This window comes from Centropristis striata, chromosome 24 (genome assembly GCF_030273125.1).
Source record: "Centropristis striata isolate RG_2023a ecotype Rhode Island chromosome 24, C.striata_1.0, whole genome shotgun sequence".
NCBI classification, from domain to species: domain Eukaryota; kingdom Metazoa; phylum Chordata; class Actinopteri; order Perciformes; family Serranidae; genus Centropristis; species Centropristis striata.
Window position 1 is genome coordinate 6,706,909 of NC_081540.1, and position 23,634 is coordinate 6,730,542.

The 23,634-nt window shown below is 38.7% G+C and overlaps 1 protein-coding gene across 1 annotated transcript in view; it reads right to left on the bottom strand.

Moving 5' to 3' along the window:
• Positions 1-17,175: 17,175 nt before the first annotated feature.
• ptgfrnb (prostaglandin F2 receptor inhibitor b) overlaps positions 17,176-23,634 on the bottom strand; it is an 80,704-nt gene continuing 74,245 nt past the window's right edge. Inside the window, exons 12-15 of the mRNA XM_059327834.1 lie at positions 22,442-22,628; positions 21,620-21,738; positions 21,491-21,541; positions 17,176-19,885 (exon numbers count right to left, since the gene is read on the bottom strand). Coding sequence (XP_059183817.1) covers positions 19,773-19,885; positions 21,491-21,541; positions 21,620-21,738; positions 22,442-22,628 — 470 coding nt within the window. The 3' untranslated portion in view covers positions 17,176-19,772. The remainder of the gene's footprint in view (positions 19,886-21,490; positions 21,542-21,619; positions 21,739-22,441; positions 22,629-23,634) is intronic.

The following is a 23,634-nucleotide window of genomic DNA, read 5'->3' on the forward strand; positions in this document are numbered from 1 at the left end:
GAAAGTGTGAACATTCAACTGCTTAATTCAGTCCAAGAGCATCAAACTGCTATAACGTTCAATTTAACATTCAACGTAATAAGATAAAAAGCCTGTAGATCCAAAACATGCTCATTGATTTGTTCAAAGAATACTACAGAGCTCCCTTTTCCTCTCAGCTGTTTTCACATATGGACTAAAATGATGCGTGTTTATATCATGCAGGGTGGATGTTAGACATGAAAAGATAACTTGTGAACATTCATGTCGTTGGACATCTGAAGACGGTTATATGATTGACTCTGAGAGCTAAAAATACTGTGCATGCAACCTATATTTAGCTTTCATTAGACTGAATGACGCTCTTCAGCTTACATGATGTTTCTTCTCTATTTAGTTCAATATATATAAATGCATTCAGAAAAATCTGTCCGGGGCTATTAAACACACTGCAAGGCTTAAAACGTACATTTTTCAGTTTGTTTGGCTTAATAAAAATGACCCTCAGTGATAGAAAAACACATCATTTCTCCTCCTTCCTCCTCCCATGTGAAGATTGAGCGAGCCACTCCTGCCCAGGCTCTGCTCTCTGCATTAAGTAAAGAAGCAGCACTGCTGGGTCAAACTCTCAGAGGAAAAGAGGTTAATGTAAGTTGGCCTCAGGCTCGATATGAGCATCAACAGAGCATCATAACAGCCAGAATAATGAAGGGTCAGCATGATAATGATGCGATCTGACACTATATAATGCATATACTCTGACTGCTCTGTGAGGTGTAAACTGGAGCGGATGAAGGAAGAGCAGCAGATTAAAATGATTGTTATGTTTTCAAATCGTGCATTTATTCTTCTTTGCTTTGCTAGAAAATGGAAAATATATATAAATTAATTTTGTCTGGTAGCATAGATAACAGCCTCAGTTTCCCCTTTGCATAAACTTTAACGTCATTTCAGGCTTACTTTTACACAATAAACACAAAATATGGTTTATATGATTTTGTATTGTAGACTTGATGTTCAGTTCTGTTGGATAACAACATTTTCTTGTTGACTTACCCTTCCCAGGCATGCTGTTTAGTTTATAATTTCAATAGATGTAAAATAAACTTATTTTCAGTTGCAACTCCTGTCCTCCACCATGCACAACATGTGACTGGTGCAATGAGCAAACTGGCTCCACCTGGTCCAGGAATGAACCAAACACCTGCTGCAGCACAGAACCTTGTGGATGTTTACTGAAGTGAATTTTGCAAATCCAGTTGATAGTTCTTTTTAGATATTTACTTTGCCTTGTCTCATTTAAGGGGAGACACTAAAGGTGAATAACTCATAGATATCACCATGTAATTGCCCCAGTAGATTACTTACATTACGTTTTTTTTAATCTTATAATACGCAAATGATGCATTATGTGCTCAGTTGCATAACTTTCCTTAAAAGAAACCCTTACGTTGAATAAAAAAATGTTTGTGTGATTTACAGTAAAATGTTTTTACAGATGGAAGTTTAATATCTTTTTTTATCACTCCATAAATCAGATAAATAGATATAATAACTATAACACTTCTCCAGTTAATTACTTAACATAAAGATAAGTTAGCATTAGATAATGCCTCATTTCCAAATTAAAATTTAAAATTTCTAAATGGATTCTTTCATTCCATATATATAATTTCCTGAACGACATGCCACAATATATATATACATATATATATATATATATATATATATAATTTTGAAATTTGCAAATGAGGCACTACATATTTGTAAATGTTTGTTAAATTAAGGAGAAATTAAGACACAAATTAAACATCTTGATGTGTATTTTGCATGTTTTCTTTCCACCAGTCTGAACATTATACATAATGGAAGCAAACCCCCAAATCTCAACAAAAAACAAAAAAACCCCACATTTAAACCTCAAACCTCCCCATGTAACACTCCCATATTCCCACATGGGTATCAATAACAGAGTGTCTTATCTTATCTAGATTAGAGATAATCTATTGAAACAAAAATGCACTTGAATGTGATTATTTTTCTTTATATATATTATTTTAAAGCCATCCTTCGTGTGCTGTCATGCATGAGCAGGGGGTGTGAAGTGTGTGTAATGACACACAGGATTAAACGGTGGGTGATTGTGTTTGAAGTGTGACATGTTTTTCCTCGCCCTCCTCCCTCCCTCCCTCCCTCCCTCCCTCACTCGGGGTTTATGTGACCGTGAAGTGTCGTGATTGACATGACGAGTCGACGACCGTGTTTGCACACAAACTGCGGCATCACACTGCGATGATGACTTGACCCACATCTTCTCTCTGCTGTCCAAACATGGCAGAAACAGCAGATCTGGGTCACAACAGGTTACACATTGCATGTGTCTGTTTATCCACTGCCAGCAAACTGCATTGTACTCTAGCTAGAAAACTCCCTCTGCAGCTGCAGCCAATAAAGTTAATTAAAAAGTCAAATGAAAAATCTAATCACAGGTTTTTTTGCACAGATTTCATTGCCGTATTTTCAAAAGTTTTCTACTAAATTACCAACCCCTGCAGCTTTATCCCGTGCTCACACTCTTATTTTTGTGTATCTGCAGCTATTGTTAGCAGAGAGGTGTTAGGCCAGAAGGAGGATCACTTCCATCTCTGTATCAAACTCTCAACTCACACTTTGTGTTTGCAGTCTTCATTTGTAAAATGTGTCAAAAACAGTTACCTGTAGTTTTATATATGCAGCAAAGAAACTTGCTTTGGCTTTCCCTGTACGCATTTATATTCTAGTCATTGACTTTTCAATATATATTTCATTAAAAAAGACCATATATTAATGTTTTACATTATCATCATAGATTTTTGTAAATATATATATAGAAAATCCTGTTTACATTGCCTGTATCAAATTCAGATTATTGTCATATTTTGAATAATAGTCACCATCCCTTTATAGTCGTTTGCATCAATTGAGATGGTTTTGCATCTATTATTAGTGATTTTGTGTATAATTTTAGACTTTTTATGTTTATATGTGGTCATTTTGTGTCTCTTTGTCGCCCTTTCTATGTCTATTTTTCGTTTTTTTTTTGCACCTACTTGTGGTAATTAAAAACCCTATTTGAACTGAATGAATTATTATTAATATTATTATGCAGGGGAAAAAATTGCTTTTTGGAGGTTATGTCATACTTAAAAAGTTGCAGAATTTTAAATGTGATTCATCTTATATATGCAGAAAAGAAACTTGCTTTGGCTTTCCCTGTATGCAATTATATTCTAGTCATTGACTTTTCAATATATATTTAATTAAAAAGACCATATATTAATGTTTTACATTATCATCATAGATTTTTGTAAATATATTTATAGAATATCCTGTTTACATTGCCTGTATCAAATTCAGATTATTGTAATATGTTGACTAATAGTCAATATCCCTTTATAGTCATTTGCATCAATTGAGATGGTTTTGCATCTATTTTTAGTCATTTTGTGTATATTTTTTAGACTTTTTATGTTTATGTGTGGTAATTTTATGTCTATTTTTAGTTTTTTTTGCACCTACTTGTGGTAATTAAAAACCCTATTGGAACTGAAGGAATTATTATTAATATTCTTATAACTGCAGGAGGAAAAATGTCTTTTTGGAGGCTATGTCATACTTAAAAAGTTGCTGCATGCAATTATATTCTAGTCATTGACTCTTCAATATATATTCCATTGAAAAACACCATTAATTAATGTTTTTACATGTCATCTAAATAGATTTTTGTAAATATATGCTTATTTACAGGTTCACAAGTGACAGATAAAAGTGTCGTCTTATTCTGAAATTGCTCCATTAAGAATACCCTGTTTACGAATTCAGATTATTGTCATATGTTGACTAATAGTGTGCATGTAATCAGTGTCTCAGGATGTTAGAGGACACTCTATGGGTCAGTGGACAGAGGCACAGAGCATGCAGCGGTGTGAAGAGTTCACGTCCGGAGGCTGACCCCGGAGCAGCCGGTCCACTTCTCTGCATTATACGATCCAATGAAGCCAAGAATCTCCCCGTAATAAATCAAATGTGATGTGTGTAAATCCAGGCCAAGGCATGCTGTTCGATGAGTTGTGAGCCTTTTAAAGTGATCGAGGATTAAAAGGTCGAGTCAAGTTTTATGAGGAAGTTTACAACAGAGTAAAGTGATATCTACGTCTGTGAGCTGCTTTTATATCACATTCCTTGATCTGAAAGCTGCAGTGAGAGGTTTATTCTTATTTTTTAAACAGCTCCTGTATAAATGTTTGTTGTGGACATCACAGTGCTCAGTTTGTTCTCAAACATGAACTCAAATGTGTCGTCACTAAAGCGTGAAGAAGCTGATCAGGGGCGAGCAAAGTCTGCAGCAAACGACAGTGGCAGCCTCTTCACGGCTTCAAACAACTTCAAACACAGACATGTCGAAGCCATTCTGACTTGCCTTATCCCTTTTGCTTTAATGCTCCCTTGAGGAGCATTAGCTCAGAGCCCTGCAGCCTTGGAATTACAGCAATGATGTCAATACACATTGTTAGTGATTAGTGCCTCTGTGTGTATGTGCGGGAGTGTGTTTGGTGCACTGTTTTGTACATATTTTAAGGACTGTGATAATAAAATTTTCAACACTTGAGTCCACAGGGGCTGACTTAGTATTTTGGGGGCGTAAAGCAAACATGGTGCCACTGGTGGACTCAGGGAAGGGGAGGGAAGAGGGGAACTGCACCCCTTGGTGGCACCATGTTCTAAAAAAAGAAAAAGGCAGCCAAAGTGCCCTCTTTAATACCCCTAAAGTGGATAAAATGGGATGCAGTGGCCTCCAGGGTGCCCTTCCAGTGGAGAAAAGAAGATGCAATGCCCTCTAGGGTGCCCTTTAGTGCAGAAAATGAGATGCTCAAGTGAAGAAATGAGATGCAGTGGCCTCCAGGGTGCTCTTCCAGTGGAGAAAACAAGATGCAGTGCACTAATGTGTGTCTTCAAATGGAGAAAACACAAATACAGTAAGCCAAAAATGTGCTGTGCTCTGTGCAGCTAGTGCCCTACCTATTTATTTGCCCTGCCCTTTGACTATATAAATAATGGACGTAGTCACCATGACATCACCCGTTGGTTTGTGGCCCGCTGGAAGCATCGAGTTCAGCGTTACACTCATCGCCATCTTGTTTCCGATACAGGAAGCAGACCATATTTGGACTGTGGAGGAGGAGAGGGATCTGATCACTGACTACAGCCTCTCTACACCTCAACCTGACTGAGAGAAGCTGCTGCTAATTCATGTTAGCATTAGCTGGAGCATTAACTGGGATGTTAGTTTTGGCTAGCAAAAACAAAACAAAATGTTCGTTACTGACCTCAGAAAACTGACCAGTGACTCCTTGGAGTGTCTGTTAGTCCAACCAAACACTGCAAAAGACATTTTTACTGAACAAAACGTTCAAATAAACTGTCATTAAGCGAAAATACAGTGAAAGGGTCAAAGTTATGAGATCAAACCGCTAAACGTCCTTTTTTACACCTATATAACGTTATATATAACTTTATTGACACGTTGCCGTGGATACGCATTGTTCTGCTTCTCTCCTGATGACAGCTCGTCTTGTTAGCCACCTGTCAATCAAAGGTAGCCACGCCCCCAAATCATACATTTCTTTATCTTATGTTTTCTTCTAAATGGGGCCATTATTTCCGCTATTAACATCAAATTGCCTTGAAGATTTTATACTAGCGATTGAGACCATAGTGTTGTCCTAAAATAAAATTCTGGGGTAATAAATCAAGTGAGAAGTTTTCTCGTATTGCATTGAAATGAATGGTCAGAATTTTTTTGCAGCCACACTTGGCGCCCCCTGCTGGAATTTTTGGTAGAATGCAGCTTAAGGCACTTCCTGGTTTGGCTCCCTGCTGAGACCCGGAGGTTGCCGCTTGGCCCCGCCCCTACGACCACCTGAGTCTGCCACTGCATGGATTACTATCAGTCGTTGAATAAGACCCACCAGTCATGGATAAATGTTTAAATTTCAACACATAAACGATAATAATACACTAATGGGATATATTTAACACACGGCTCCAAATGTGGCTATAAATGATATCATTTTTTGAAGGGCAAATTTATGCAGTACATCTAATTGATATTTGTGACGAGACCCCTTTAGTGGTCCTCGGAGGCCTCAGATGGTTCCCTATCTCTCCCTCTTGAGTTGACTTCCCATCTGGAAGCGGAGGTAATTGGCAGCAGTTGCTGCAGCCTGGACGCTCACAGAGATATTAGCTGGCACCGTGCCACCGTGAGAGACAACGTGGAGTCATACCTACAGTACCAGTCATTTGTGTATACTTGGATGTGTTTGCATTATGTGGCTGTGTGCCTGCTGAAGGACTGGAGCGCTGCCATGGTGAAGACTCAGCACCATACAAGGACAAGTCATGCGGGAGGAGGATCAGGCTGCCTGCAGGGTGGCACTGCAGCTCTGTGACGCTGCTGCCCAGGTGGACTGCAGAGAGTCCAACAATCAAGGTCAAGTGTTGGTTATCACTGTATATTTGAATGCTGTCATACATGCTAGTTATTATACAACTTAGAAACATGCCTCCTGCTCTACAGTGGTGCAGGGAGACAGGCTCCAGCATGCTCCAAGAAAGTAAATTTTATTTATAAAGCGCTTTTCACAGGAAAAGAAAACCACAAAGTGCTTTACAAGGGTATAAAACAACATACAGGCAAACACAGAAAAAGATGTGTCTGTATGTGACATGTCCCATGTCTCTCTGTTTGGTTGTAGAACCACATGGATTTCGAGAAAAAAGTTGCAAATTTACTAGATCAAAGTGGCAAATCTATAAGAAAAAAAGTCGCAGATTTACGAGATTTAAAGTGGTAAATCTGTACGTAAAAGTCAAAGATTTACGAGAAAAAAATGGGAAAAAAAGCCATTTTTTTTCTTGCAGATTCACCACTTTAAATCTCATAAATCGGCACATTTTCTCTCTCGCAGATTTGCCACTTTAATCTCGTAAACTTTTTTCTCAAAATATTGAGACCCCTCCCCCGGGTCCGTATGTTTTTTTTCTTTTACACATTCTGGCAGTATGTAATATCCTCCAATATTCTCTAGGGTTGAAATTTGGAATTTGCAAGTATTTCAACAAGTGCCCTATTAAGGGTTAAAGCCTGGACTTCTAGTTGACCAGGTACATACAGTCAACTAAACGCCTGTCTAAACAGATACGTGTTAAGTTGACATTTAGAAGAATCCACAGATACCGCAGACTGTAAGCGTGCAGGCAGAGCGTTCCACAGTTTGGGAGCTACTGATTCAAAGGCTCGATCACCCCGAGTCTTAAGGCAATGCGTGGAACAGACAGTAGATTCAAGGTGTTTGATCGGAGGGAGCGAGCTGAGGGATATGGGTGAAGTAGTTTAGCTTGTTTATATTATTGTTTTGAGGCTATTTGTAGATTTTATGCATCTCTTTGCAGTTTTGTGTTTCTTTGTGGTCATTTTGTGTCTCTTTGTAGTCGTTTATGTCATTTTGTAGTTTGTTTTTTGTCATTTTGTAGTTGTTTGTCATTTTAGTTTGCTTTGAGTCTCTGTAGTTTTATGTCGTTTTTGTAATTCGTTTTGTCTCTTTGTAGTTTCTTTGTCTGTTTAGTCTTTGTGGTTGTTTCATTTCATTTTTGTAGTTTGTTTTGTGTCTCTGTAGTTCAGTTTTTGTCATTTGTAGTTAGTTTTACATAATTTTGTAGTGTTTTCTGTCGTTGTAGTTCAACATATTTTTTGTAGTTTGTCTTGAGTCTTTGTAGGTTTTTTTTAACGTAATTTTGTAGTTTGTTTTTTGTCATTTGTAGTTGTTTTATGTCATTTTGTAGTTTTTCTTGTGTCTTTCGAGTTTTACATCATTTTTGTCTTGAGTCTTTGTAGTTGTTTTATGTCATTTTGTAGTTAGATTTTTTTTGTCATTTGTAGTTGTTTTATGTCCTTTTTTAGTTTGTTTTACATATTTTTTGTAGTTTGTTTTGAGTCTCTTCGTAGTTGTTTTATGTCATTTTGTGGTTAGATTTTTTGTCATTTGTTGTTGTTTTATGTCATTTTTAAGCTTGTTTTCCATATTTTTTGTAGTTTGTTTTGAGTCTCTTAGTAGTTGTTTTATGTCATTTTGTGGTTTTGTCTTGTGTCTCTGTGGCTGCTTTAACCCCTTTACATAGTCCACACTTATTGCACTTTTCAAATGAAAAACAGATGCTTCAAAAAATAAGGCTGCAGGCTTTGTGCATACAACCAGAGTGGGAGTTCGCCATTCTACAGTAAATAATCAATGAAGCTGCATCGTATGCATCATTTCAGAGGCGGACAACATTGACTGGAACACATCTGATTAATAAAAGTACAATCCTGCTGCTGCACATCAGTGTACGCCTTTCTCTCTCCTATCGGAGTGTGTGTTACTCTCTTAATGTGTCTGTTTGTGAATGTTTTATAAATCAACTGAGCGAAAGTCTACAGAAGATGAAAGAGACTCTGAAAATGATCTAACTGCTCTGAAGTCCATATCTAAGTGTGTGTGTGTGTGTGTGTGAGCGATAGCACAAGAGAGAAATTTATGGAGAAGCGAGGTCAAATATCTTCTACCTAATAATAAATCACACACACACACTCTGCCACCCCACATCTCATACACTCTCTGTCTCCCTCCCCCAGCCCTGTGTTGACATAGTTTCTATGGTGAGGGGACGGTGTTGACGAGTCATCGCTGCATTCCTGGGATCACACTCACACACACACACACACACACACTTTAACATTTACTCTGGGGGGTCAGTGAACAGTCTCTCCCAGTCCAATATTTGACTGCTGCTGCCCCAATCAGAACAACATCACATCCATCCCAGAGGTCTGCAGTGTCCGGAGGCAGAGTGTGCTCTCAGTGGTGGAAGACAGATCTCTTACTCACACTCACTACGAGGAGTTTTTAACTGTTATGAAACAGTCTCAGTTTAATACGGACGCCTCCATGGCCAGATTATGAGACAATGGGCCCCTGGGCACAGACATGCAAGTGGCAACCCCCCACTCTGTCTACACAGGAACAAGACACCCAAACCTTAGAGTCTACTTTTAGTCATTTTGCATCCCTTTGTAGGTGTTTGCATACATTGTGGTGGTTTTACATCTATTTAGAATAGACTTTTTGTGTCTCTTTGTGGTCTATTTTTAGTTGTATTGCACCTATCTGTGGTCTTTCCTTTTTTGTGATTATTTTAGCACCTATTTTTAATCATTTTACATCCCTTTGTAGTTGTTTGCATCTATTGTGGTAAATTTACATCTATTTTAGTTGTATTGCACCTGCTTGTGGTCATTTTGTAGTTGTTTTGCATCTCTATGATTTTTTTGCACCTTTTTAAAATCATTTTGCATCCCTTTTTAGGTGTTTGCATATATGGTGGTGGTTTTACATCTATTTAGATTAGACTTTTTGTGTCTCTTTGTGGTCTATTTTTAGTTGTATTGCACCTATTTTGAATCATTTTACATCCCTTTGTAGTTGTTTGCATCTCTTGTGTTTATTTTACATCTATTTTTAGACTTTTTATGTTTGTATGTGGTCTCTGTACGTCTATTTTTTAGTTGTATTACACCTGCTTGTGGTCATTTTGTTGTTTTACATTTCTGTGATTATTTTTGCACTTATTTTTAATCATTTTACATCCCTTTGTCGTTGTTTGCTTCAACATTTTGTGTATATTTTTAGACTTTTATGTCTCTTTGTGGTCTATTTTTAGTTGTATTACACCTACCTGTAGTCATTTTGTAGTTTTTTTTTTTGTTTGCATTATTTTTGCAGCTATTTTTAGTCATTTTACATCCATTTGTAGGTGTTTGCATATATTGTGGTAATTTTACATCTTTTTTTAAAGAATTTGTTATGTTTGTATGTGGTCACTTTGAGTGACCACATGACTTTGTTGTTGTTTTGCATTTCTGTGATTATTTTTGCAGCTATTTTTAATCATTTTACATCCCTTTCTAGTCGTTTGCATCATATTTAAAAAGTTACCTATAATATTAAAACATAATAATAATAATACACAAGAATTTATTAGAGGTAGAAATAATTAGAAGTTGATTATATTTTATATTATAAATCTTAATGTGTTAAGTGACACAAGTTATCAAATAGAAGTAGAAATAAAAAGCAGAATAAAATATAAAAAAAGTCACGCTCAGTACCTCTGAACTACAGCTCAGGAGTAAAGTGTTAGTAATGGACAGTATTTGCTTTCCTGGCCCCGAAGATTTATGGTCCCCGTGTAGGATTTCTGTGTCGGGGCCCCTTTTTATCTGCAATAACTGATGAAGTGTTGATGAAAGTCCTGAAAAACAGAAACATGATATATCACACTACACTTTCACTGTTTGTGTTTAGTTACTCTGGAAATGGCTTGATAAAACCCAGACTGGAGACACACCTCTTAAGAAAGCGTTAGACACAAAAACACACACAAATATACCTTAACACACACATATCCGGTTTAAATTCTTTAACTTAGCCCATTAATCCGAGGCCGAGCCAAAGGGCGGAGGGGACTTAACTTGTTTAAATACTTCAGTATATTATCACTTCACAGTAGCTGCAGATGCCTCGGAGCCGCTGTGGAGCATTGTGGGTAAACTGATCAGGAATGAAGGTGTGAGGGACAGAAGAGACGAGGAAACACAGCGCCTGTGTCACCTCTCCGTCGCTGCAGAGTTGGAAGTTAATTGCAGTGAAGCTCCTGCTGCTGGCGCTGAGTGACTCAGCCACATGGACGCTGTCAGTGAGATCTCACCCCGAGCCGGGCGGCCCGCTCCGTCAGCCTGCAGCCAGTCATCACAGGGTGTTGAAAAGACGCGCTTCGGGTGTCTGGGGGTTGAAGACGTCCATCATCTCGCAGCCAGGCGAGTCAGACTGCAGCAACTCCTGCAGGGAAAAAGCTGCTGAGCTTCTTGTCAGAGTGACCGGTGTGCTGGGACGTGCTGGGGTGAAGGGTCATGCTGTGAAATTCTGGATTCAAACAGCTCAAGGTAAATTAGATTTAAGAGTTTTGAAAGGGTGGGCTGTGGGAAAAGTTTGGTTTATGTGATGATTTGTAACAGGGAGCGTTATTGTGTAGCTTTGCAGTAGTTTTATCTTTTAATTCAAATCCAAACATTCACACTTTGGTTGTACATTTTAGTGTCACACTGCTACTTCTCCAAGGAATTTCATCCCCCACAAACCTGACGTAGGTTTCTGGATTATGTCGCTTCTACATATATTTCCTCATTCATAGCCAGTGTTTATTAACGAAGCTAAACAACGTCCTTCTGTGGAGGCCACGTTAGTTCATTTAGGGCCGAATGTGATTTAGGGTTTAGGGTTACCAGTTATCACCTTGTGTCTCAGCTGAATGACCTGAAGTGTTTCTATATGCTACAAGTCTGTTTTTTGACAATATGCCTATAAACACAAGGCAATTTTAAAAGGAAGTTAATAAGTATATTTATCTACATTTTGCAGCACACTCTGCTCCGGACCCTGCATCACTCAAAAAAAAGAGGCTGCAGTCTTGTTGAATTCAGGCCACAAAACCACTGATCTAGGCGTTATAAAAGACAGTTTAAACAGTAAATAAATGTGCGTAAATGGAAGGGAAGTAGTTACAAGGACGACATGACGACTGGAAGTGATAGTTTTGAAAAATCTGATGCACAATACCGGTGGATGCACACATGGGACACAAACTCATTCTCCTGGGCAAAAATCTGTCATTCACAATAATCACGGCCACTAGAGGGCAGTAGAGGACAGGTTTAAACGTAGATATGGGTCGTATTTTGCTGTAAGAACGATCTATGGGGTCGTTTTTTGAGGGGAGACCAGTCACGAAGCAAGACACGGAGACTTTTTAAGTCTTGAGTTGCTGCAAAGAAAGTTTGTCAGCTCCTTTGCTACTTCAAACTTTTAAATTAGCAAACAAGACAGAACCGATAAAAACACTTGTGGCGTGAAAAATGTTAATCGAGGTGCAATGCTGATGAGACATTTGCAGTCCAGACACAGGGTTAGACTAAAAAACATGTTTTTTTGTTATTTTTACTGTTGTTGTTTTGATTGTGTTTCAGCCACGCCACTATAAAACACAGTTCTTCCGTTATGAGCTTTTCCATTTGGGTATGCCAAATAAGGAAAAATTCCACCCAAAAGGGCAGTTGTTAAAAGGTAAAAGGAAATCCTGCATAATATGTATTTAAAAGAAAAGAAAAATAATTTACTTTCGTAAAATCTCACATTTAACTCATTTTAATGCTTATTGGTGGGAAGCCAGTGAGGGATCATGTGCTGCAGTCGTGGATCCTCATCTCATAAGTCCTCCAGTTTTATGGCAGTATCATTTATATTAAAAAATGAATGAAAAATTAAACATTCTGGGTGAAAATTTGATGCTCAAACTCAAAACTCATTTGCATTTTCTCCCATATTCAAATATGAGGATAATTGTCTGAGCCTTGGCACATCAGGAAACAACTTTTAGGTGTAAAATCTGAATGCAAATCTGTTTATTAAACTGTTTCTGATCCAAGAAGCAGTTTTCTGGGGAGAAAAATAGCTTCTGTGTTTAAACGGGCAAGAAACAGACAGCAGAGTGGCGTGATGGAGCCGAGGCTGTTTGCAGCTGCTGTAAACATCAGCGTTGATTACAATGAATACGAGAAAACGTGTCGCCTCTGGTAGACTCTGGGGAGAACAGGCTGCTTATTTCTCTCCATGTGCTGCTAAATTTTTCTGTCTGAAATTTCATGTTATGTGGAGCAACCCTCAAGTTGTGACACGTTTCGAGTCGGAGCCGGTGGGTACCGCCACCAAATGTGCCATCTCCAAACAGCAGGCAAACAAGACATATCCTGTGCTGGGTTTCTTGTTTTTTAATCTCACACACACATGGCTGAGTCAATTAAGGAAGACAATGATTTGACAAAGCCACATTACCAAATGATCCAAAACAGGCATGAACACACACACTCACAGAGAGAGAGAGGGGAGAAAACTGGGTCAAATGGACCCTGAGAGAGAATGAGTGCAAGTTAGGAAAGCCACAGACCGAGCCAATCGACACTGGATCTTTCTTTTCTCTCATCTCCACATGAGATGGAGATGAGAGAAAGAGAAAGAGCGGTGGAGGAAAAGAGAGGGAGAGAGTTGGATGGAGAAATTGTTGTTAAAGAGGTGTACAAAAATATCAAAACCCAAGGGAGCGACTAAGGTTTCAACTCATCTGCATTTCTAATGAAGAGAGATTGGTGTGGCGAGGGGAGAAGAAACGGAGTGAAAGAGAGATTGGTGACAAACAGAGAAAGACTATAAACAGACAGAAATAAATCCCATAAGACTAACAAGGGGATGGGTGACACAGTAAGAAAGACACGGAGGGAAGAGGAAGAGGAAGAGATATAGCCCTGGTCCAATGTTGAATTATAAAACATTTATTCCGCCAGAACTTTTTGAAGTTATTTTCTTTTTCAGATGTTTGCAAGCATAGAAAAACCTGATTGATGGCTTGCCCAGAGACGGAGAAGAAAAACCAAATTGGCCCACATTTGTCACAAGTCTCAGAGCAGGAACTCTGATCACGACCACAGCAGATCCTGTGGAAAAAAATAATTCAGCAGCCGCATTTCAACAGAGAGAGAGAGAGAGGGGGCAAATGTGGGCCAGCCAGCGTACTCAGCAATTAAATATTTTTATTGGTGTTATTCAGACAATAAAGCAGAAACGTGTCGAACAAAACACGGAAATGGTGATTTGGGTGAAGCGGAGTGGCATCAAAAGAAACCCGAGCCTGAACCCTGATAATTTAGTTTTTAGTTGATGGATTTATAATCAACATAACCGGCGAGATCCTGTTGCTTCTGTGCATTGGATTTTAGTTAACTTTTGCTTGCACGGCTTACAATCTGCAAGATCACAAAATGCAAGTTAAAGTAAAAGTAGAAGGAAGGGGAGTTTGCAAATAGGGCTGCAGGATATATTGTTTTAGCATTGACATTGCAAGTCATATTGCATGATGGAAAATTACCTCAAACACATTATACTACAACTTTTTTGCTGCTTGACACAGTAGAAAACTCATGGGTATGGGTAATCACATGGGTAATCCAGGGATTCAGGGACAGCTGCTCAGTGTGGGAGGATCCCTGATGTCTGACCCTCACCAGGTGCATTTCCTGCGTGCCTGTGTGCCACAACAGCTTCTTAATTTAATCACTTCATATCTGCTTCATCTTGCTCTGATTGACGCATTTAATCCAAAAAAAATGCTACATTTTATCCCAGGGAAGCATGCATGCAACTGTAAAAAATGATCAAACGCAATTTTTGCATATTGCAATATACACTACCGGTCAAAAGTTTTAGAACACCCCAATTTTTCCAGTTTTTTATTGAAATTCAAGCAGTTCAAGTCAAATGAACAGCTTGAAAGGGTACGAAGGTAAGTGGTGAACTGCCAGAGGTAAATATAAAAAGGTAAGCTTAACCAAAACTGAAAAATAATGTACATTTCAGAATTATACAAGTAGGCCTTTTTCAGGGAACAAGAAATGGGTTAACAACCTAACTCTATGGAGTCTTGGGCTATTTTGTCCATTTTTGAATTATTTTCGTGTCTTTGTAAGTCATTTTGTGTCTTTTTTTGGTAATTTTGTGTCTTTTTTTAGTCATTTTGTGTCTTTTTTTTGTCATTTTGTGTCTTTTTTTGGTCATTTTGTGACTTTTTTTTAGTCCTGTAGTCCAACATAAAATGTGATTTTGAATCTTTTTTTTAACTTTCAAAACACTATCATGCTCAATAAAGAATTTTAAATGTTGCAAATGTGCATTCATTACAGAGTACACTGAGACATTAAACTGCATAATTTTCAATTAAATTCTGGAAAAGTTGGTGTGTTCTAAAACTTTTGACCAGTAGTATACAGTCATGGAAAAAATATTAGACCACCCTTGTTTTCTTCAATTTATTAATGCCTGGTACAACTAAAGGTACATTTGTTTGGACAAGAAATTGAAGAAAAAGGGTGGTCTAAAAATTGTTTCCATGACTGTTTGTATACTGCAGATAAAAATGTCCAGTGTGCAAGAGCTGAAAATTAACAAAACTTGCATTTATTAGGAATCTGTGCAAAGCAAGCTTTCCAGGGGTCAAATCAATTTAACAGGATAATGAGTCAGGCCAGATGTTTTGGAATCGTTTAAGAGGTTGTATTTAGGCGCTTTCAGGTTTTGCAGGGCGACGGCGTTCTCCGGTCAGTACGGTGCGATGCGGAAGAGACACTATTTTGCAACGCTGACCCTAAAATGTCAATCAAATGCTGCCTTTGTTAATGCCCATTCAGAGGCTCCCACAAATAAGTCTATTTCTATATACGAACAGTGAAGATAATTAAATATTCACTTTGACATTTTGGGAACAGCACTTGTTTGCTTCACGAATTAACATGTTATATCTCTGCTTTTTCCCCCTGTACACAAACAGAAATGCAAAAAAAAAAAAAGAACAAGTTGTCTGAGGTGAGCCAAAACTCTTTTTTTGTCTTCTCGTTTATATAATTAATAAGTATTTCTTAGTCAAACAAAGTGCGATGACAGCAGCTGGGCTGTTTTTTTCTCAAAAGTTTCTCATCACTGCTGCAACTCTGACAAGCACTTTTAAAGATGAAGCAGCTCAGCCTGACATCACCGGCTTCTGCTTCTTGGTGTAATGCAGAAAAAACCCCGAATCGTTATAAAAAACACAGTAAAAATGACTACATCTTACAAATCTATTTATTAAAAAAACATCATGATTCATCATACTCATTGCAGTAAAATGACAAAGTAAAAGGACACTGGGGAAACCTTGCAGTGTTCAGTGGCGTGTTTCAATGCTACGTGTGTTTTTACTGTTTGGCACAGAGCCCCGTTCGTTATTCACCTGTGTGCTCCAGTGCTGTGAACGTGTGTCTTTATAATAGTAAAACCCATTTTGAATACTGCAACAGCTCCATCACGTAGAGGCACACACACACACCTGTGGAGTGGGTTAATGGAGACGCATTGGAAGATTCTGAAGTTTGTCACCATTAGTCAAGCCAAAACACACATAATGCATCAGAGTGGGGTTTCAGCTTGACCCCTCAGTGCCCCTCACTTAAGAAAAATATGGTTGTTGCTATAATTATTGAAGGGTTTGTATATTTGCGCAACTATGAATAAACTCTAGTTTTATCAGTCAGACATATGTATGGGTTTGTGCACCGATTGGATAATAGCTCAGTCCTGGCTGCCTGGCCAGACTGGAAATGTGGCAGTTTTTTGCACAAAGTCAGAGCTGAGTGCAGCTTTCAATCGCAGGTTACATGAAGTACATATCCATAATTCCCTACAGTAGATGGTGGTTGAAATCCCCCCAGGTTTGGCCGTCCGACAGCCCTGTTTATGTTTAGGCTGTGGAAACAAGTGTAACCTAAACTCTGTTCGAAAAGCCACCAGACTCCATTGACAAAAACAGTATTTTTACATTACAGAACACAGAATTTGCTCATCCACCGTTGCCTCAATTGCTTGGTAAGTTTGTGTTATTTTTGACTTTTTCCCCCCAAATAATCCTTTAAAACAACAAAAAAGTCACACAATCACAAACAATCTAAATCGTAGAGAGAGAAGTTGGACAGAAACTATATGTTCTGCAAGGTAAAATGCCTGTTTTTGTCAATGGAGTCTGGTGGCTTTAGATAGAGCATATACAGTCATGGAAAAAATGATTACTTGTAATCTAAATATAGCGTACACTTAAAATTTTATTGCTTTTAAAAAATACATGTTTTGCTGCTTAGCTTGCATGTTGACCACCATCTACTGTAGGCAATGCACTGACTATGCAAAGTGTTTCAAACAACCCACTTAAAGAAATCAGAAGTATCCCTTTAATGTTTGAGGGTGAAAAATACATCAGGCTGCAGCTTTACATGAGCCGTGAAAAGCCTATAAAGCCTTTTAAAAACTATTTAAAAACATTAAACAAAGCCCTGTCCAAGCCCAGTCAGTGAAGGAGGAAACACAGCCTGGCACATCTTATTACAAACCTAACAGGTCTGTTTGGATCCTGCTGGGTTTGGACAGAAACTTCCTCACTTTGTGTGTTGTTGTTGCTGGAACTGTGAGTGGGCATTCACGCAGCAGTCAACATTATACAACAAGTCATTAATTTGCTGTAAAAACACCACATAGACTAAACAGATGCCAGCTGATATATGTTGGGAACAGCTGACGTTCATATTCAGCTGGTGGTGTTTTTGTTCTACAGTTATGATTTTTTTTTGTTTTGGCTGTTAAGTGCAAGGTAAAACTTTTCTCTACAAAAGATAAAACATCTCAAATGATTAGAAAAAGGGCATTGAAATCTCTGAAACCATCTGGTTATAAATGTTTAAGGAACAGATTTTAGTACAGCTTGTTTGACAGTGTAACTCAATGTTTAGGCTAACTTAAAACTGAAAACGGGACAACATGTCTATCGTTTTCCATCCCACGTTAGATGAAAACCAAAGCCGCTACAGCAGGACAAAACCTGAATGCAGCATTGATAGCTGCTAGTTCTATCACACTTTTTATGCTAAACTGGTTACAGAAAACCCTCTCCTATGAAAGAAGCCTTGGTGGCAAGCTAGCTTGCTAATTCTTTTAAGCTTTCATGTTGCACTGGTTACAGAAACTGAGCCTAGCAGCTGCAGCTTCAGAGACGGACAAGCTAGCTCGCTAACTAGCCAGAGCTAGCTTGTTCTCACTAGCTAGCCAATTCTTGTCCAGTTTGTGGTCAGATAAACAGTAAACTCATCAATGCAGCATAGCTTTTATCGTACAGAAGTGGACATGGTTTTATCTAAAGTGGCGGCTAAACCAAGAGTGTCAACAAAAGATTTACTATAATGTTAACTGCCCCTTAAACCCATTTAAATAAAGTGATGTTTAAAATTGTTTAACATTTCGGGAAATAAGGTTATTTGCATCTTTTTTGACGGTTATGCAACAAGATTCGTATCAATCGAGTCAGAACGTGGCTAGCTTAGTATAGACAAAAGCAGAACAGGGTGCCAACCAGCGCCTCTAATTAACACATTTTATCTCATTTATTTAATCCTTTTCATCAGACACATTTCAGATTAAACAAACAGCCTATTACATGTTAATTAGCTGGTGCTGGCTGGCATTTTAATTCACTTTGGACAGAGCCAGACTAGCTGTCTGCCCTCCAGTCTTTATGCTAAATTAGGCTAACCACATCCCAACTCTAGCAAATAAACATATTTCCTAAAATGCAAACATGAAACTGAGAAACATGCATTTTTTCCCTGTTCACAACATGAAAGTAATCGGGTTTGTTGCACAGAGTCATGATGCTCACAGCGTGAGCACACCAGAGTCTGGATTAGTGACAGCTAGCTTTAAAAAAAAGCGGATGTAGGAGACTTTGAAGTCGTCAAAATGTAACCCAGGAAAAGTGTTCGTGTTGCTCATGAATGACATCAGTCTGTCATTATAAAACAGTACATGCAACTCTTTGTCTCACATACTGTAGCACAGCACTCACACATTAACACACACGAGACTCTGGTAAAATAACAGCAGGATACATTTCTGAATATCTATAAAAGAAGAGTGCTTGCTGTCACCACTTTTAGTGGCTGTTCAAGTGTTGATCTGGCGATATGAACCAAGCACACCTCCGTTAGTTCAAATATTGGCACCACGTACAGTATATCTCACACACAAACACACTAACTGCATATCTCCTTGTAAAGCTTAAAAATGTCTCTTGTTTTAAAATCTCTTAATTTTTCAAAAACTAGAGCTGAGAATAAAAGTAAATATCGTCCTTTTGTTAAGGTAGGAATACTCTGGGGTGGTAGTCGTAGTGCAATACCTCTGGTGTGGAAAGCACGCGGAGCACTTTCGTTTTCTAGGACTTCTGCTGCCCGTATGAACGTGACGTTTACTCCGTGACCTCCTCCGCGACAGAAATAAGGCTCAGGCTGCCTAAACCTCCAGCCTCTGCAAATATAAAACAACATGTGACTTAAGAGGGACATTTAGAGGCGCGGATTGAAGACTTAAAAATGCCATTTTTCCGCCTCTCCAACCCCGACCACCCTTTGAATTTTCCTCAAAAAAGAAAATTCAACGGGGTACGCTGGGGTGGTTTCTCTGAGAGACTTCTGCAAAGAGCCTTGGCATCGGAAAAAGAAAAGAAAAAAAGAAGAAGGTAGTCCAGCCTGAGCGCTTCATGATTTGTCCCTTGTGGTTACACAGGCAGCAGAGCTGTTTAGTGGTCCTTTATTCCCAAGTGGCAGTGATGTCTCAGAAGCCTCCTGGTCCTCAAAAATTAAACTCTGGATTCTTCAGAGTTTCTTGTTGTCTAAAGAGGGAGCAAACGTATCCGTGTAAAAAAAACAGATTTTAATGGATCTCCATAGAAGTCTTGTTGGTGCTTGTAAAAGCCCCCTGCTCCTCCACTGCAGAGCCGAGAAACCCCGAGCACCTTTTAAAGCACTGCGATTGACCGGTCAGGCTTCTGTTTCCAAAGCGACGTGTCATTTTTTACTCCCAATGTCCGTCGCATGGAAACAACTTGGTGTCCCAGTAATCGTCTATGGGCGTGTGTCTGTTGTGTGTGTGGGGTTTCCTGTGGGCGCTGCAGTGTGTGGGTGCGGGGGAAACTGTTTGTCAGTCCATCTCCAGGTCCATCAGTTTGTTGCGTGAGCGGGGAGTGTGTGTGGTGTTGCGGCAGCAGCACTGGGCGCAAACCAGACCCAGGACCAGAGAGAAGAGGCCCACACCTGCAGACACACGGCAAGGGTTACACAGAAAACCAACACAAGTCTCAAGAGCACTCAGGTCAAGACAAACAAGTGCTGAGTCGGGATAAACTATCAGGAATTCATCAGATTTTTGGCATTTTTGCAGTTGTAGCGGCTCAATTTTAAAGATATACTGAAGATACTGATATCATATAAAACTAGAAGATATAAGGAACCCATTGGAACCAAGCAGGTCAGGTTCCCAGCTTTAAGACCTGCTATCTCCCCCTAAAAATCCACTGCCCACAAGCCCCAATTCTCAATAAAAGTTGGACGAATAATAAGAGGTTATTACTTGCCACCGATCTGCCTATAGACTAAACCACTGGCATATTTTTATTTAAAAAGGGTATTCTTCAGTCTGTTTCCATCTTATCTATGAGGCTTTGTACTTCAGAAGTTACCATGTTGGCTCCCAGGACTTATTCCTGTTAGCTATCCTCAATTTTGTATTTGTTAAAACTAACAGTGTGACTGAATCCTAAAAAAGTAGCGCTGATATTTCACTTTTATACAAAACCTTGTTTCTAAAAGAATTGGGAAAATGTAATAAAAATGACAGAAAGCAATGATTTGCAAATACTCTTTAACCTACATTTAATTGGTTTAATTTAAAGTACAAAGACAAGATGATCAGCCTTAGTTTTTTGTATATAATCACTCATTTGATGCATCCTGTTTTTCTCTTAAACAGCCTCTCGACTTTGGCTAGGAGGAAGAAATCAAGTATTTTCAAGTCTAACACTAACCTGATTCATACATAACTATACTGACAAGAGAGCTACCATGTTTACAACAGCCTAAAACCTTACAATAGTGTATTTACTATTGGTTAACTATAAGCCTGTCCATTGCAGGAATCTTTCCAGGAAGCTTACCTCCGATTTAACTGGAAAATCGAGGGTGTAAATTCAGTTTTTGGCCTGTAAAACTCCCTAATCTTGGGATAGTAACTTTCTGTTGGCTCTGTAACTATTAGTGTGAAATTAGCAGGCCTGAACGTTTGTGACTCGACAAGTCCCAACTTCCTTCACCCAGTAAAAGTGGCACTAAAATCAATATTACAGCCCGTTAGCTGCCAGTCTTCAGCCACAAATGCCTCAACAGCAACTTAAAAAACAGCATCAGTGCCAATTAAGGTATATTTTATTAATTGTTATTGGCTATATAAAGCCTAAACAAATTCAGATTTGTGTCTTCTCAAATCCACTGTGCACTGGTGGTGCCAGCTATCAGACATGTGTCCTAAATAAGCACGAGCATTGCACTGTCAGCGAGTTGAGCAGGAAAATAGCAACTCAGACAGCAGTTTCAGTGGAGATGTCCACACTGACAGCGAGCGTCAGTGAGCCAAGTGAACTAAAAAAAAAAAAGTAATTTTGCACATTTTCTGTGACATTTTGCTGCTGCTCTTGGCTGGAAAACTGCATTTAAACTTGAATATCTTGGTCGTCCACCTCGACATTTCAGTAAAAACAGGCTATAATACTGTTGTTTGTCAGTCTGTTTGGCAAAAGCAATAAAGTGGATGACGACAGGTTACAATGCTCAAAATAAACAAAACATGTATGATGGTTACGTTACCTATTGAGGCTGCTACTCCATATAAGAGAGGTAACTTTAGGGACTCCCACACTGCAGACAGAAAAGAGAGTTTAATAAGAGCATATGATGGAAAATTTGAAATAAAGTCAAATTAATCTGCGAACTCACCAGCGAATCGGACTGTAAGGAAGACTCGAGAGGACGTCATCTCTCCGGCTTGAGTCCAGGATCCCGTTGAGGCCGACAGGTACCAGGGCGTGGCCACACAGTGATACTCACCGCTGTCACTGGAAACCACACACAAACTATGTTAATCCTCTGGGGTCTATGGTCAGATAATGTGGCTTTTTCAAAGCGCCGAAACAAAAAAACGAGGTCACGTGGAGCGCTGCTGTCGACTTCACTCCAAATTACAGACTTAAAACTTTTTTTTCAGTTTTTTGTTTGACGTCATGTAAAACCAAAGATATGATATTTTTAATTTGATAGTACAAAAATACTTATTCAAATGTAAAAGTAGGATGGGACGAGGCAGGCATGGCATTTTGTAAAAATGGAAAAAAGGGCTCTAATCATCTAACACTGTTCCTATAAATAAGTATGTTTTTTATGGTCATTTTTAATGTATAGTTTTATTATATTTGAATTTTACCTCTATATGTTCATATTTGTAACCTATGTTTACATTTTTCAGGTCTTAAAAAGCAGCATTGAGCATATTTGTGTTTTTTATTGTCATAAATAGTATAATATTATTTCAGATTTCATGATTTTTGTGTATTTTTGGGCTCAATATGTTAATAAAGTGGTTTAAAGTGAAAAAATAAGTCAGATCATGTTGAAGTTGTGCTGAGAAAATACCAAATACCACAACGGGTATAGTAAATATTATGTGGGATATAAAGGGCAAATAGGCTCAGACCCCAGAGGGTTAACTCATTAAAAACTAATCATGTTTGCTGATGACGCTCCGCTGTTAATCACACCCACCTGTCCTGAGTGCCGTGGATGTTCAGCATGTAGGTGTGTGTGTCTTTGCGCTCTATAGAGACGTCGCTGGACGAGTTGCGAGCGTCTTTCCTCACGACGCCGAAGCGATCCACGCTGGCCACCTGGGTCGTCGTCAGTCCGCCGCGCAGCCTGGTGAAGAACCAACGCACCTCGTACGCCAGGTCGTCTGAGGGAGACAGACAGAGAGAACTTTAATTAAAGCTGTGATACAGGTGAGAGGCCTGGCTTGTGCAGCTCAACAATCCTGCTGCGTTCAAAGACATTTAACATGTGAATGCTTGATAGAAAATGACATAAAAGACAGATTTTTGCTTAAACTTAAGATCAGCCTGTTTGAGTTTAAATGCAGTTTTCATTAAATTGCCTACTCTATTAAAAAAAAAAAAAATCTCTTTCTCCCGTTTCTTCATTTTGCATTTCAAAATTCTACTTACAACCTGGTTACGTTCCACCTTGTCATTTTTTCCCCTGGTCTTAAGATTTTGTTCAGGAGTGTATATTTGTAATAAACTGCATCTTTTCTTTGTGGTTATTTGCCAAAAAAACTTTCAAAACCCACAAGTCTTTCCATATTTCAGTTTCTGTAGAAGAAACTCCTGATGCACCAGTTTAGTTTGGTGTTAGATGCATGTGTTCAGGCCCTCAGAGCGTCTTTGAGCTCAAGAACAGGATATTTTTAGGTGACCAAAATGATACAGTTAACTTAAATAAAACAGAAATCACACTGTGAAAGGGTAAAAGTTATAAGACTAAAAGACAATCATAAGGAAGCCACATCATTAAGCATTCCCTACTTTATTGTGTCTTTTACTCTAAATGGAACCATAATGTACATAGTGAACATCATGTGGTATTTAAGAATACTTAAAACAAGCGATTGGGACTATAAAATATTAATTTTTTTTTTAACTTAAATGATAAATCAAGTCAGAAGTAGGGTTATGTTCTCATAGACTTCTACACAATCTGACTTCTTTTTGCAAAGGAATGGAGTCGCCCCCTGCTGGCCATTAGAAAGAATGCAGGTTTATGGCACTTCCACACTTGCTTTATTAACTGAACCTAAGTCCCGCCTCTTTCCCCTCAATGCACCAATCACAGCTGGACAATGGACGGCCTTTAACATCTAACAGCTTCAAAGACACACTTTCCCCTTTGAAAGTCACATGACA